The following is a 10,700-nucleotide window of genomic DNA, read 5'->3' as shown; positions in this document are numbered from 1 at the left end:
TAGCTTTTAGAAAAAATAAATAGTTTTCTTTAATGAAAATTTTGACTAAAATATTAATTTTTAATGATGTTAGTCTGGTAATCCAAATGAATGGCAGTATATGGGTACTTTATTTTATTTTTCTTACATACCATGTTAGTAAATAATTTAAAATTATAAATAAAAAACATGTTTAAAAATTTAATATTTTAGTCCATATTTCCGTTTAGAAAACAACAATTCAACCTTTTATAAAAGTTGACGGTCAAATTTGATTTCCTTTAAAAGACTGAGAACAAAATTTAACTAAAGAAAGATAATTCATAAAAGATATAAAAGTTTAAGGCTAAATTTTACATTATCCCAAAATTTATCAAAAATCCTTTACTATCAAAATTTGATTCTGTTATCATAGTAGTTCTTTTAGACATACAGAATCATAATTTCAAATAATTAGCATGTAAATTTATAAACACCAATTCACAACATGATTACAATTTGCCAATATAAATGTATATAATTATGAAAGTTAAGTTCTGGAATTCAAGGTTGGCAATGAATTGCAGCATTGCAAGGAGGGGACTTTGTAAAATCGAAATATCGAATTTGAGTTTCAATATTCTGTTTCCAAGACACCATCTATGAGCCCAAATTCCATAGCCTGTGAAAGAACCAGAGGAAGAGAACAGAATGGTTAATCATTTTCTTCAATTTGTTGAAATGGTTTTTAATGTCAATGCCATTTTAAACACAAAGGTAATCACTATTAGGCCTCCCCGAGGGAAACGCAAATTCGGAACTCCCACTCATATGGACCAAGAAGAAAACGAAAGGGGATGGGCATCGGGACAGATGTTTTCAACAAGCATTGATGCCGAGCTCCCGTTACCTCGTGTTTCTAACAAAACAAGAAGGCAAACATTACCTCGGAAACAGATAAGAAGCGGTCCCTCTCTGTATATTGTTGCACTTTTTCAAGAGGTTGGCCGGTGAAAGCCGCGTACATTTTGTCAATTTTCTGCAACAAACGTAGGGGAAAAAAGGCCAAATTAGAAAGCATACGATAGCAAAAGCTGTTATATGAATAGGATTTAGAAAGCACGACAGGGAAATCTATCATTCTTTATTCATTGCTAGCTTACTCGGAAAATTGCAAAATACAAGAAAGAGGAAATTACATGACGAGATTGAACGGCTTCATTTACTTGACGTCTGACATCTTCAACATGACCCTTCAAAACAATGCATGATGAACTGAGTTCGATTAGTACATGAGACAATATTTCATGTTTGTCACACAGAGTTGAAGAACTTAAATGTAATTTCAAGGCGTCTCAAATTTTTACAAAGGTGAATGCATCTTCTACAACAAAACATGCAAATAAATGTCAACAGGTGACAAGCAAAATCAAAGAGGAATCTGGATGTCAAATATGTCTAACTATAAGTGGTTGTCAAATTAGGATGCAATGCTGCAGTTGTCAGTCAAATGTCTCATTGACACAAGAGTACAAGAGAACTCCACAAGAGAAAACAGTCAGATATCCACACGATTTTCATTTTAAGTTGTATAAAGACATCGCAACTACATACTTGTCTAAACATATAAGGACAAGTATTTTTGCTAGTATACAGATTCCTATTTGAAGCTTATATTCATACCCTATTCAAAACCTCAATTGTATTTTTTAAAATATAAACTATAACAAGCACAATTCGATATTTCAATCCGTATCCAACTGGTGCCAGAAGATCCAGATGGGATTTCTCCGCATCCCATCAGTTTTCAAATGCTAACATGTGATTGAATCAAAATCATAGAACCTAAACAAAATTAAATGCTTAAAGTAGATTTTGTCCACAAACATTAAAAACTTCAGTCACAATAGTAACCGTGCCTCTCGAACAAGATAACCAAGATGTGTACTAGCTATTATAAAATTTCTCATCACCCTTTAAAAACTCTTCTTTTCTATATCCAGCCACTAACATTGCAAACCAAGAAGTTAAATCATACCCCACATCCACTTTGCGGTTGGTGTATCATAATACGTGCATTTGGCATCGCATAACGCATTCCCTTCTCTCCACCGGCAAGAAGAAGTGCTCCCTGGCTTGCAGCTACTCCGAAACAAACTGTGCCAACCTTTGGCTTTATCTGAAATAATGACAAATTGATGCTTGCAAAATAAGAAGCTCGAATAAAGCACGCAGCATAGTATTCATCAAAATACGTACTATGATGCCATAACATGCAGTAATAAGGGCAGAAAAAATACAAAACAATGGACCCCAAAATGTTTAAAATCTTACCCAAGACATGCAATCGTAAATTGCCAAGACAGAATATGTACTTCCACCGGGGCAGTTCAAATACACCTGACAAAATATTGGTTAAAGTTATAAACTATACCAGGATCCAAAATTCTCGATTTAAAACCCTACATCCCAAAAGGAAAAACAAAGAATGCAGAGAGAAATAGTAAAAAATATGATCGCACCAGAATATCTGCATTCTCATCAATGGCTGCCAGGGTCACAAGCTGTGTTATAACTCTTTGAGCAACCTGTGAATTGACTGGTTGCCCGATGAATATGATACGATTCCTGAATAACACCGTTGAAAGGTCCAATGGTCCTCCTGGTGTCATTACTGCCGGCATTACAGGTGGGTTACCCTTTCTGGCTTCTATTGCACTATAGCTGTACATTAAAAGTATTATAATGTATATATATCAAATAAAACGGAATTTATGGTATGATTGTCTCGTTCGATAAGTAATGTATGATATCAGTTACGAGGTAGCAAAACCTAAACATTCAATCAAAGGATTTTCCTTCAACATTCAACCTTTCCATCCTAACAACGCAGTAAACATGACACATTCAAACTTAATAACTAAACCGTCAACAAATTTATCCTTTCAAAACCGATGAGTACAAGTCAACAACTAAAAGCTATTATGATGCTGTCTAGTACAATAAGTAATGTATGATATCAATTAGGAGGTAGCAAAACGAAACCTAAGTATTCGATCAAAGGATTTTCCTACAACATTCAACGTTTCCATCCTAGCAACAAGGTATATACGAACACATTCGAACTTCATAACTAAACTGTCAACGAATTTATCCTTTTAAAACCAATGAGTACGAGTCAAAAACTAAGGGTCGTGAGTGGTTAACAGGAGACAAACTTCATACACATCATATGTATATGCATTCATGACATAAGACATAAAGCAGTGATATGAAACTGAAGCAATAAGATAAGAGTAAACAAACCTTAAATCAGAGTCACCGAAACCCTTCTTGTCGATCTTCAAAGGTAGCCCAGAAACTTTACTAGATAACCCTGAATCCACAATTCATTCAATTTATATGTTAACCATACATCACATGTAATTAAAAAAATGAATATAATTAACACAAAATTACATTTATAGCTCGTCAAAACCATTGGCAAAGTTTTAATCGAATCAATGGCGTGAAACTCAAATTAAAAAGTAGCTAAAAAAGGCCAACTAATTGAAATTTCAAGAATCCGAAAGTTACCCATTGTAGAGGAGTCGCCATATGGGGTTGGCAATGCGGAGATTACCAACCTAGTCGAGCTTCTGAAAAATTAAAAGATTTCAAAAGGAAAAAAGAAAGAACAATGAGAGCAAACAACATAAAAACATGTATGTACCTCGAAGAAGGGGACGAAATGGAAGTGGGTCTGGTTATGTACCTCGAAGAAGGGGACGAAATGGAAGTGGGTCTGGTTCGAGAATAGAGTGATAGACTCGAAGAAGATGAAACAGCTGAAGCTACCATTATATAAAAAATTGTATGAACCCAAAGTAGAAAATTTGAGAGCTTTAGAGAAGATTGAGAGAGGAGTTTTTAGGAGGGGATATAGCCAAGGCAAACGAGAACTGCAGGTGACCTTTGTTTTTGGGTTACGTCTAGATCTATGCAGTCCTTCCTTTTATTATTGGGTTGGGCTTGTTATCTTTTGGTTAAAATATGCTGTTAGCCCCTGTACTTTGATAAAATTTTAGATTTAACCTCTATATTAAAAAAGTTAAAAATTAAGTTCTTTTACTCTTTTTTTTATTTATTTAAAAATCTCGGTCAAATGGTTAAAATTGTAAGTATTTTCCATCAAATTTTGTCAATTTAACATATCTGTTAGGTTGCCTTCATGTGACAATGATCGGACTATGAATTTTAAGTTGAATAGTATATTTTCACTTTTTTTTTTATATATGTATTTTTTGTTGAACAATCTCTTTATACGTTTTGATCATGCTTACTCTTTTTTATATAATATTTAGAACTACACATAGCACCTCTCCAACCTATAAATAGGAGGATAATATGTTTCAGCGCACTCGAACTCACATTCTTCTACATTAACAATAATACCCATACCAATTGAGCTAAGACTCAATCGACTTTATATATGTATTTTTAAGTGTTATATTAGTTATCCACAATCACTTATTTGGTCATGGAAAACAATCTTGCAAATTCTATTATAAAATTGTTTCAATGAGATATTGAAACTATATAGTTTTTCAGATTTATTTTGATTTTGTCCTACTTTTAATTTTAAAAACAAATATTGCAAGACTTTGTCTATTAATTTTAATTTAAAAACAAATATTGCAAGACTTTGTCTATTAATTTTACTTGATTAGTATCGATATTATTATCAATACAAAAGTACGTAATTTTTAGTGCGTTGAAATGCATAATACTTCTATTTATAAGCTTTAGAAAAGACAAACGTGATATTTCATAAAGTAATAGCTTAACTTATTCAACATTTTTTCTAGCAAATACTGAACTATTTTAGCATTGATATTATTACAACTATTTTAATACCTAATGTATAAAAATATTGGATTAATATAATCTCTTGTCCTTAGACCTAGCAACTAGGTCCAATTTGATACTTATAATTTTTTTTCACTTTTATATCTGAACTTAATTTGATCCCTAAACTTGAATTATGTTAATATTTGGTGATGTGGCACTTTAAAACTGAGCCACATCATCAAATTTTTACAATTTTCAAGTTCAGGGACCAAAACAGACCTAATTATCAAATTCAAGTACTAAAATGGACCCTAAAAACTATAAGTACCAAAGTGGATCAAGTTGCCAAATTCAAGGGTCAAAGTTTACATTAATTCAAAATTATTTGGTCCATTGCTAGTGTAGTAACGGTAAATATTAAAAATTAATAATGAATTAAAATAGAAAATTGTCAATCATTTAATTTTGTTCATGGAGTTTAAAAAACTCTACTAACAATGAATAATAATGTATTAAATAGGTTTTTTTAACTAGAAAGAAGCTCATTTTTTTTGTATTTTCATATTCGTTTTACGATTCATATTTGGGGTTCGAGACTCCCAACAATGTTTCTTCTAAGAATTTAACCTAAAATTAAATTTTTAATGTCATTTATCCATGAGATAGGTTAAATTACGAATTTATTTAAAGAACCAATGTTGAGAGGAAAAAGATCTCACATTTTTTCAAAGTATAAAATTGTAAATATAAAATTTTTCTTTAGGTACATTTGGATGGCCAAAAATTATATTATGGCTAGTAATATTATGTACATTTTACAATTACATTACATTATTTTAATTTTTAACATTTCACCATCACGTAATTTTACATTCCCTAATAGTGTTAAAATGCTCGATATAAGGTATAATCTCATTACAATTCATTTTTAGAATATCTTAAATTACGAGTATAATTCTATATTTTAAATAAATTTGTTCATTATTTTTATTATTTTAATCAATTTAGTTTTTTGTTCTAAAAAATTAAATTTATTTAAAAACAATTTTTTATTTACGTGAAACAGTAGATGTGATACTTTAAAATTATAATTATTATATTTATTCTAATAATTTATTTTTAGTATATTAATGTGGTTATAATTATAAGCAATAATTGTAACAACTAGATTTTTATCGATGTTGAAAAATATTTAGTTTCAAGTCAAATTTATTAAATCGAATCATCCAAATTTTTTTTATCGAGTAGTTACAAATTGTGAAATTAGAAAATAGAAATTTTAGTAATTAAATTAGAAATAAAAATATTTAGTAATTAATTAAATATAATTAATGTAGTAATTAAATTGATTAAGTTATTATATAAATAGTGCTAGAACTAAATTATGTAGTGATTAAAAACTAGTTGGAGTTAATTTGAATTTGAGCAAATTCTTGAGTGGTAATTGTACCAAGGGCTTATATGCAAATAAACCATGTTTATGTCATAAATAGTGGTTTAAGGAAACAGAAGAAAACCAAAGAAAAAGAACGCAAGAAAAACGTGAAAAAAAAAATCAATAATTTGGGTAAGAAAAATATTGTTGGGCTTGTTGCTGAGATGCCCATAAAGTCATAGTCAATGAGTCAATAAGTGCCACATGGCACCACCATGTCAAGTCATCACTTTTAACGGTATTAGGGTAATGTACCCAAAGGTTGGACCCAACAAAAATATAAGAGACAAATTGAGAGTATATGTATAGTAAAATTTATTAAAGTGGAGGGGTAAAACTTGCCATTATTCCTAATTATAATTATGATTAATGATGCAAAATTTTCATCAATTATTATAATTGTAAAGAATGGACAGTATGAAACTGTAATTTTACAATATCCTTATCTCTTTCAAATAGAAGAGTGACAAATTATATTTTTTTCTCCTGAAAAAAATTTAAATCCAACTAAAAATGCTAAAAGTCAGAATTAAAAATCTGATTTGTAATTTTCTTATTGAAAAGGAATAGGGATGACGTGGAATTGCAATTTCATACAATCCTTTTCATTATTATTTTAGTTGGTTGAGATAATAGTATTTCTATATCTTAAAATTAGAAATGAAGTTAGAAAATTTGTTTAGGACGAAATTAAATTATATATTTTTATGTTAGTAAAATATAATTTCACCATTTTAATAATATATATATTTATAATTTTTAAAGAATTAAATCAAACTTTTATCATTTGAAAAATTAATGTACGACTTTATTATTACTAATTTATAATTTAATGATAGGGCTTGGTCTCTATTTAGAAGGTTACTGTAACGTTATGGATTTTTATACAGTGTTTCACATTTACCATTAAAAACATAATGAAATTTATTAAATAATAATTGAACTTGAGAAATATCATGTTGCAGATTCAGAATTGTTAAAACTACAACATCAAAAGATTATAATCTAATTAAAAGAATTAAATTATGTTTAAAATCATTTTATATTAACTTAACAATTAACCACTTGATTGATTAAAAATTAAATTAAGATTAAGATCAAAAAATTATTTCTTTAAAAATAACACCTAAAGAATTACAAAATATATAATTCCACACTAAATATTATACGAAGGGCGAATAGAAATATGTTTTCGAGGGCTTAAACATTAATTTACCTTATTTGAGAAATGATTGTATAAATAATCCAAAGAAATTTATATAATTTAGGAGGCAATGTCTGGCAGTATTAGAGAGGCAGGTTGGTAGGCTGTAGGCACTAAAAAAAAGGAAAAAAGTTCAAAACGAAACATTAATAATAATTTAAAAATCATAAAAGATTTGGAATAAAAAAATATTTTTATTAAAAATAAAATAATAAAAACCCAAATTTAACAATTTTTATTTTATTTTATTACTGATTCAAAAGAATTTTAATTATTATTTTATAAACTTTTCATAATCTATTTTAACCCTTAAATAAGAAGAAAAACACGCTTTTGTATGCTCGAACTCACATATTCCTATATTGACAATAATATCAATACTAATCGAATTAAGACTCAATTAACAAAAATATTTTTAATTATTAATTATTATATACCATCAATTGAATCACTTAAACCATCTATTTTATGATTCAACGTCAAGTTTAGTTTTAAATTATTTTCTTCTCAAGAATGATGCCAAAATAAAATAATTAATAATCTACACATCAATAACTATATTGAGAAATAAAAGGTGAAAACTCAAATGTCAATGCCTTGGTGGGATACTTTGGGTATTATAAATTGCATCATGTTAAGTGTGCATTTTAAAAATAAATACCGACCCCCTTTGAATTTCAACTCTTGAACTATCATCTATGTGCTAATATCATGGCTTCCTCAATGCTCAAAACCCATAGCTTCATCTTTTTCCTTATTCTCTTCTTCATCAATGTCATCGCCAATCGTTGGTCAGATTATGAGGTTTTCGGCAAGTACATATCTATATCATCATTGGGTCTCAAGCGAGAAAGGTTATCTCACCTTCACTTCTACTTCCACGATGTAGTCTCCGGTAAAAATGCCACTGCAATCCGTGTCACAGCTGAAGCACCCTTGACCAACCGTTCCTCACCATTCATCTTCGGAGATGTATATGTTGTCGATGACCCTTTGATGATCGAGCCCGATATCAACTCAAAAATCGTGGGAAAAGCACAAGGATCTTATGTGGTCGCGTCGCAAGGGGAATTAAGCTTGTTAATGGTACTCAACTTTGCTTTCACGGAAGGTAAATACAATGGTAGCACTCTTAGTGTTTTGGGGCGTAATGAGGTTCTTTCCACAGTGAGAGAGATGCCGATTGTTGGTGGGAACGGTGTTTTCCGATTCGCTCGAGGTTATGCTCAAGTAAGGACTCATTCAATCACTCAAATCCATGCTATTGTGGAGTATAATGTTTTTGTAGTCCATTATTGTTGATGGTTAGCTTAATTTCTCACATATTTTATTGCCTACATTTAGGGTTGAATTTACTATTGTTCATCACATGATTATTTTGTTGTTCATATAATTTTCCTTCACTATTGATAATGGATCTATTAATACCTAATATATCATAGATTTAGACAAAAAAAAGGTATGGGATCAAGTCCAAACAAATACAAACAATTTAGATCAAATGAATTGATTAACCTAAATAACAAGGTCAGTAAAGGGTTATTAGCCTAAACACATAATTGGACTCAAAGGTCACACAAGAAATCTTACCTTATGGAGCACAAACTTTTTTCACAAAGCATTCTCCATTATTTTTGAAGGAGCAAGAAACATTGTTTCCAAAACCGGATTAGTTGGATTGATAAGTGTTTGAGGTACTATTTCAGAATAAGGCGTTGGATTGATTGAACTGATCATTTGAATTGATTTTTATTTTATTTTTAATAATTTATTTAATTAAATTGGTCAAACTAGTCGGATTGATCAAAGCCAAAATCGGTAGTGTAATCAATTTGACCATTTATCCGATTTCAAAATCTTTCCAAGAAGCTTCTCCTTCAACTCAAACTATTAGCACAAAATGAGTGTATAATAATATTTGTTCATCTTTAAAATTGATGATGTGACACTATTTTATTAGTGCCTAAAAATTATATATTTTAGGATCATCCTAATATAAATCATTCCCTTATAATTTTATCTAAATATTTATAAAATAATCTATTATAGGGTAAACTATATTGATAGTCTCCTCAATAGTAATTTTTTCACTTAATTATGAAAAGATAAAAATGATCACCTAACTATTCAACTTTTTATTTTTTGTTCACCAACATTTAAAATATTGAAGAAAAGTTACCTGATAGCTTTTACAATCGGCATACTAGCAACTTTAATTTTCAACATTTATACATTGTGTCAATTTAGTGTTGATTCTAAAAAAATTAACTTTCAACATTTATACATTATGCAATTTGATATTTTTTTGCAGTTTTGCTTTTCTTTGTGACATTAAGGATTAAATTTAAGACAATGAGAAAAAAATAAAATTATTATATTGGATTTTTTGGTGTTTCTATTTTTGGTATATTTTCGATTAAATATAACTAATAAATTTATCTTTATAGCTTTTTCAGTGGAAAGGTCACAGAGAAAAGTAAGACTGCAAAAAAAAAAAAAACAAATTACATGATATGTAAATATTGGAGGTTAAATTTTTTAGAATTAAGACTGAATTGACATAATGTATAAATGTTGAGAGTTAAAATTTCTATTATGCTAATTTTAAAAGTTGTCACATTATCTTTTCATTAGTCCTCTAATAGTTGGTGACCAAAAAAGATGAAATCGACTAGTTGAATGACCATTTTGTAACTTTTTATAATTAGTTGACCAAAAAAGAAAAGTTACTAAAATTAAGTGACTACTAATATATTTACCCTTTATTTTATATAATTTTAACATATTCACCCATTCATACCATGCTCATGTTATTTTTTATATTATTTCCATTGTGATACTTATTATATTTTGTTTGATTTATAACAATGGTTCAAATCATTATATATAGGCTTTATTAGTAAAATGACCCTTAAATTATATTCAATTTTATAGTGGTTCTTAAAGGTTTTTATTTGTCAAAATGACACTAAATTATTAATTCTATCTCATTTTACTCAAAAATATATGGTGTCCGATAAGAATGTACCATGAGTTTCTTATTGGTTGGTATTATTTTGAGTAAACATGAACAAAACTAATAATTTAAATATATTTCTAACAAAAAAATTTGAAGGACCAATGTAAGAATTGAAATATAGTTTAGAGGCTAATTTATTGGTAAAACCTTATATATACAACATAAATACAATGTTAAAAGAATTTGAGATAATGTAACTTTTTGCCCTTAAACTTGATAACTAGGTCTACTTCATACTTGTACTTTTCTTATCC

General features: G+C 28.9%; 2 protein-coding genes across 3 annotated transcripts; one reads left to right on the top strand and one right to left on the bottom strand.

Annotated features, from left to right (window-relative positions):
- Window positions 1-330: 330 nt before the first annotated feature.
- LOC108458371 (ATP-dependent Clp protease proteolytic subunit 6, chloroplastic-like) lies at window positions 331-3,928 on the bottom strand. 2 transcript variants are annotated; one of them, XM_017757733.2, is made up of 9 exons: window positions 3,671-3,928; window positions 3,535-3,596; window positions 3,265-3,334; window positions 2,481-2,682; window positions 2,293-2,358; window positions 1,997-2,137; window positions 1,158-1,211; window positions 905-997; window positions 331-640 (listed from the first exon to the last, which is right to left on the bottom strand). In XM_017757733.2, exons 1-9 carry the CDS (start codon window positions 3,796-3,798, stop codon window positions 593-595), a joined length of 864 nt encoding a protein of 287 aa, XP_017613222.1. In that variant the 5' UTR covers window positions 3,799-3,928; the 3' UTR covers window positions 331-592. The 2 variants fall into 2 exon arrangements, with proteins under 2 accessions (XP_017613222.1, XP_017613224.1); XM_017757735.2 differs by having other exon boundaries at window positions 3,713-3,928.
- Window positions 3,929-8,097: 4,169 nt separating this feature from the next.
- Window positions 8,098-8,848, top strand: LOC108458544 (dirigent protein 2-like). Its single transcript, XM_017757964.2, has one exon. It carries the CDS (start codon window positions 8,139-8,141, stop codon window positions 8,727-8,729), a length of 591 nt encoding a protein of 196 aa, XP_017613453.1. The 5' UTR covers window positions 8,098-8,138; the 3' UTR covers window positions 8,730-8,848.
- Window positions 8,849-10,700: the final 1,852 nt, after the last annotated feature.

The sequence above is a fragment of the Gossypium arboreum genome, chromosome 4 (assembly GCF_025698485.1).
Source record: "Gossypium arboreum isolate Shixiya-1 chromosome 4, ASM2569848v2, whole genome shotgun sequence".
Taxonomy (NCBI): Eukaryota; Viridiplantae; Streptophyta; class Magnoliopsida; order Malvales; family Malvaceae; genus Gossypium; species Gossypium arboreum.
This window is presented reverse-complemented; position numbering and strand designations above follow the sequence as displayed.

Bases quoted from the DNA above. Each gene is read 5' to 3' on its own strand.
- LOC108458544 (XM_017757964.2), top strand. From the start codon at position 8,139: ATGGCTTCCTCAATGCTCAAAACCCATAGCTTCATCTTTTTCCTTATT.
- LOC108458371 (XM_017757733.2), bottom strand. From the start codon at position 3,798: ATGGTAGCTTCAGCTGTTTCATCTTCTTCGAGTCTATCACTCTATTCT. The intron at 2,359-2,480 runs GTGCGATCATAT...ATATTTTGTCAG, and splicing joins ATGAGAATGCAGATATTCTG to GTGTATTTGAACTGCCCCGG. The intron at 2,138-2,292 runs GTAAGATTTTAA...TCATTATTTCAG, and splicing joins TTTACGATTGCATGTCTTGG to ATAAAGCCAAAGGTTGGCAC.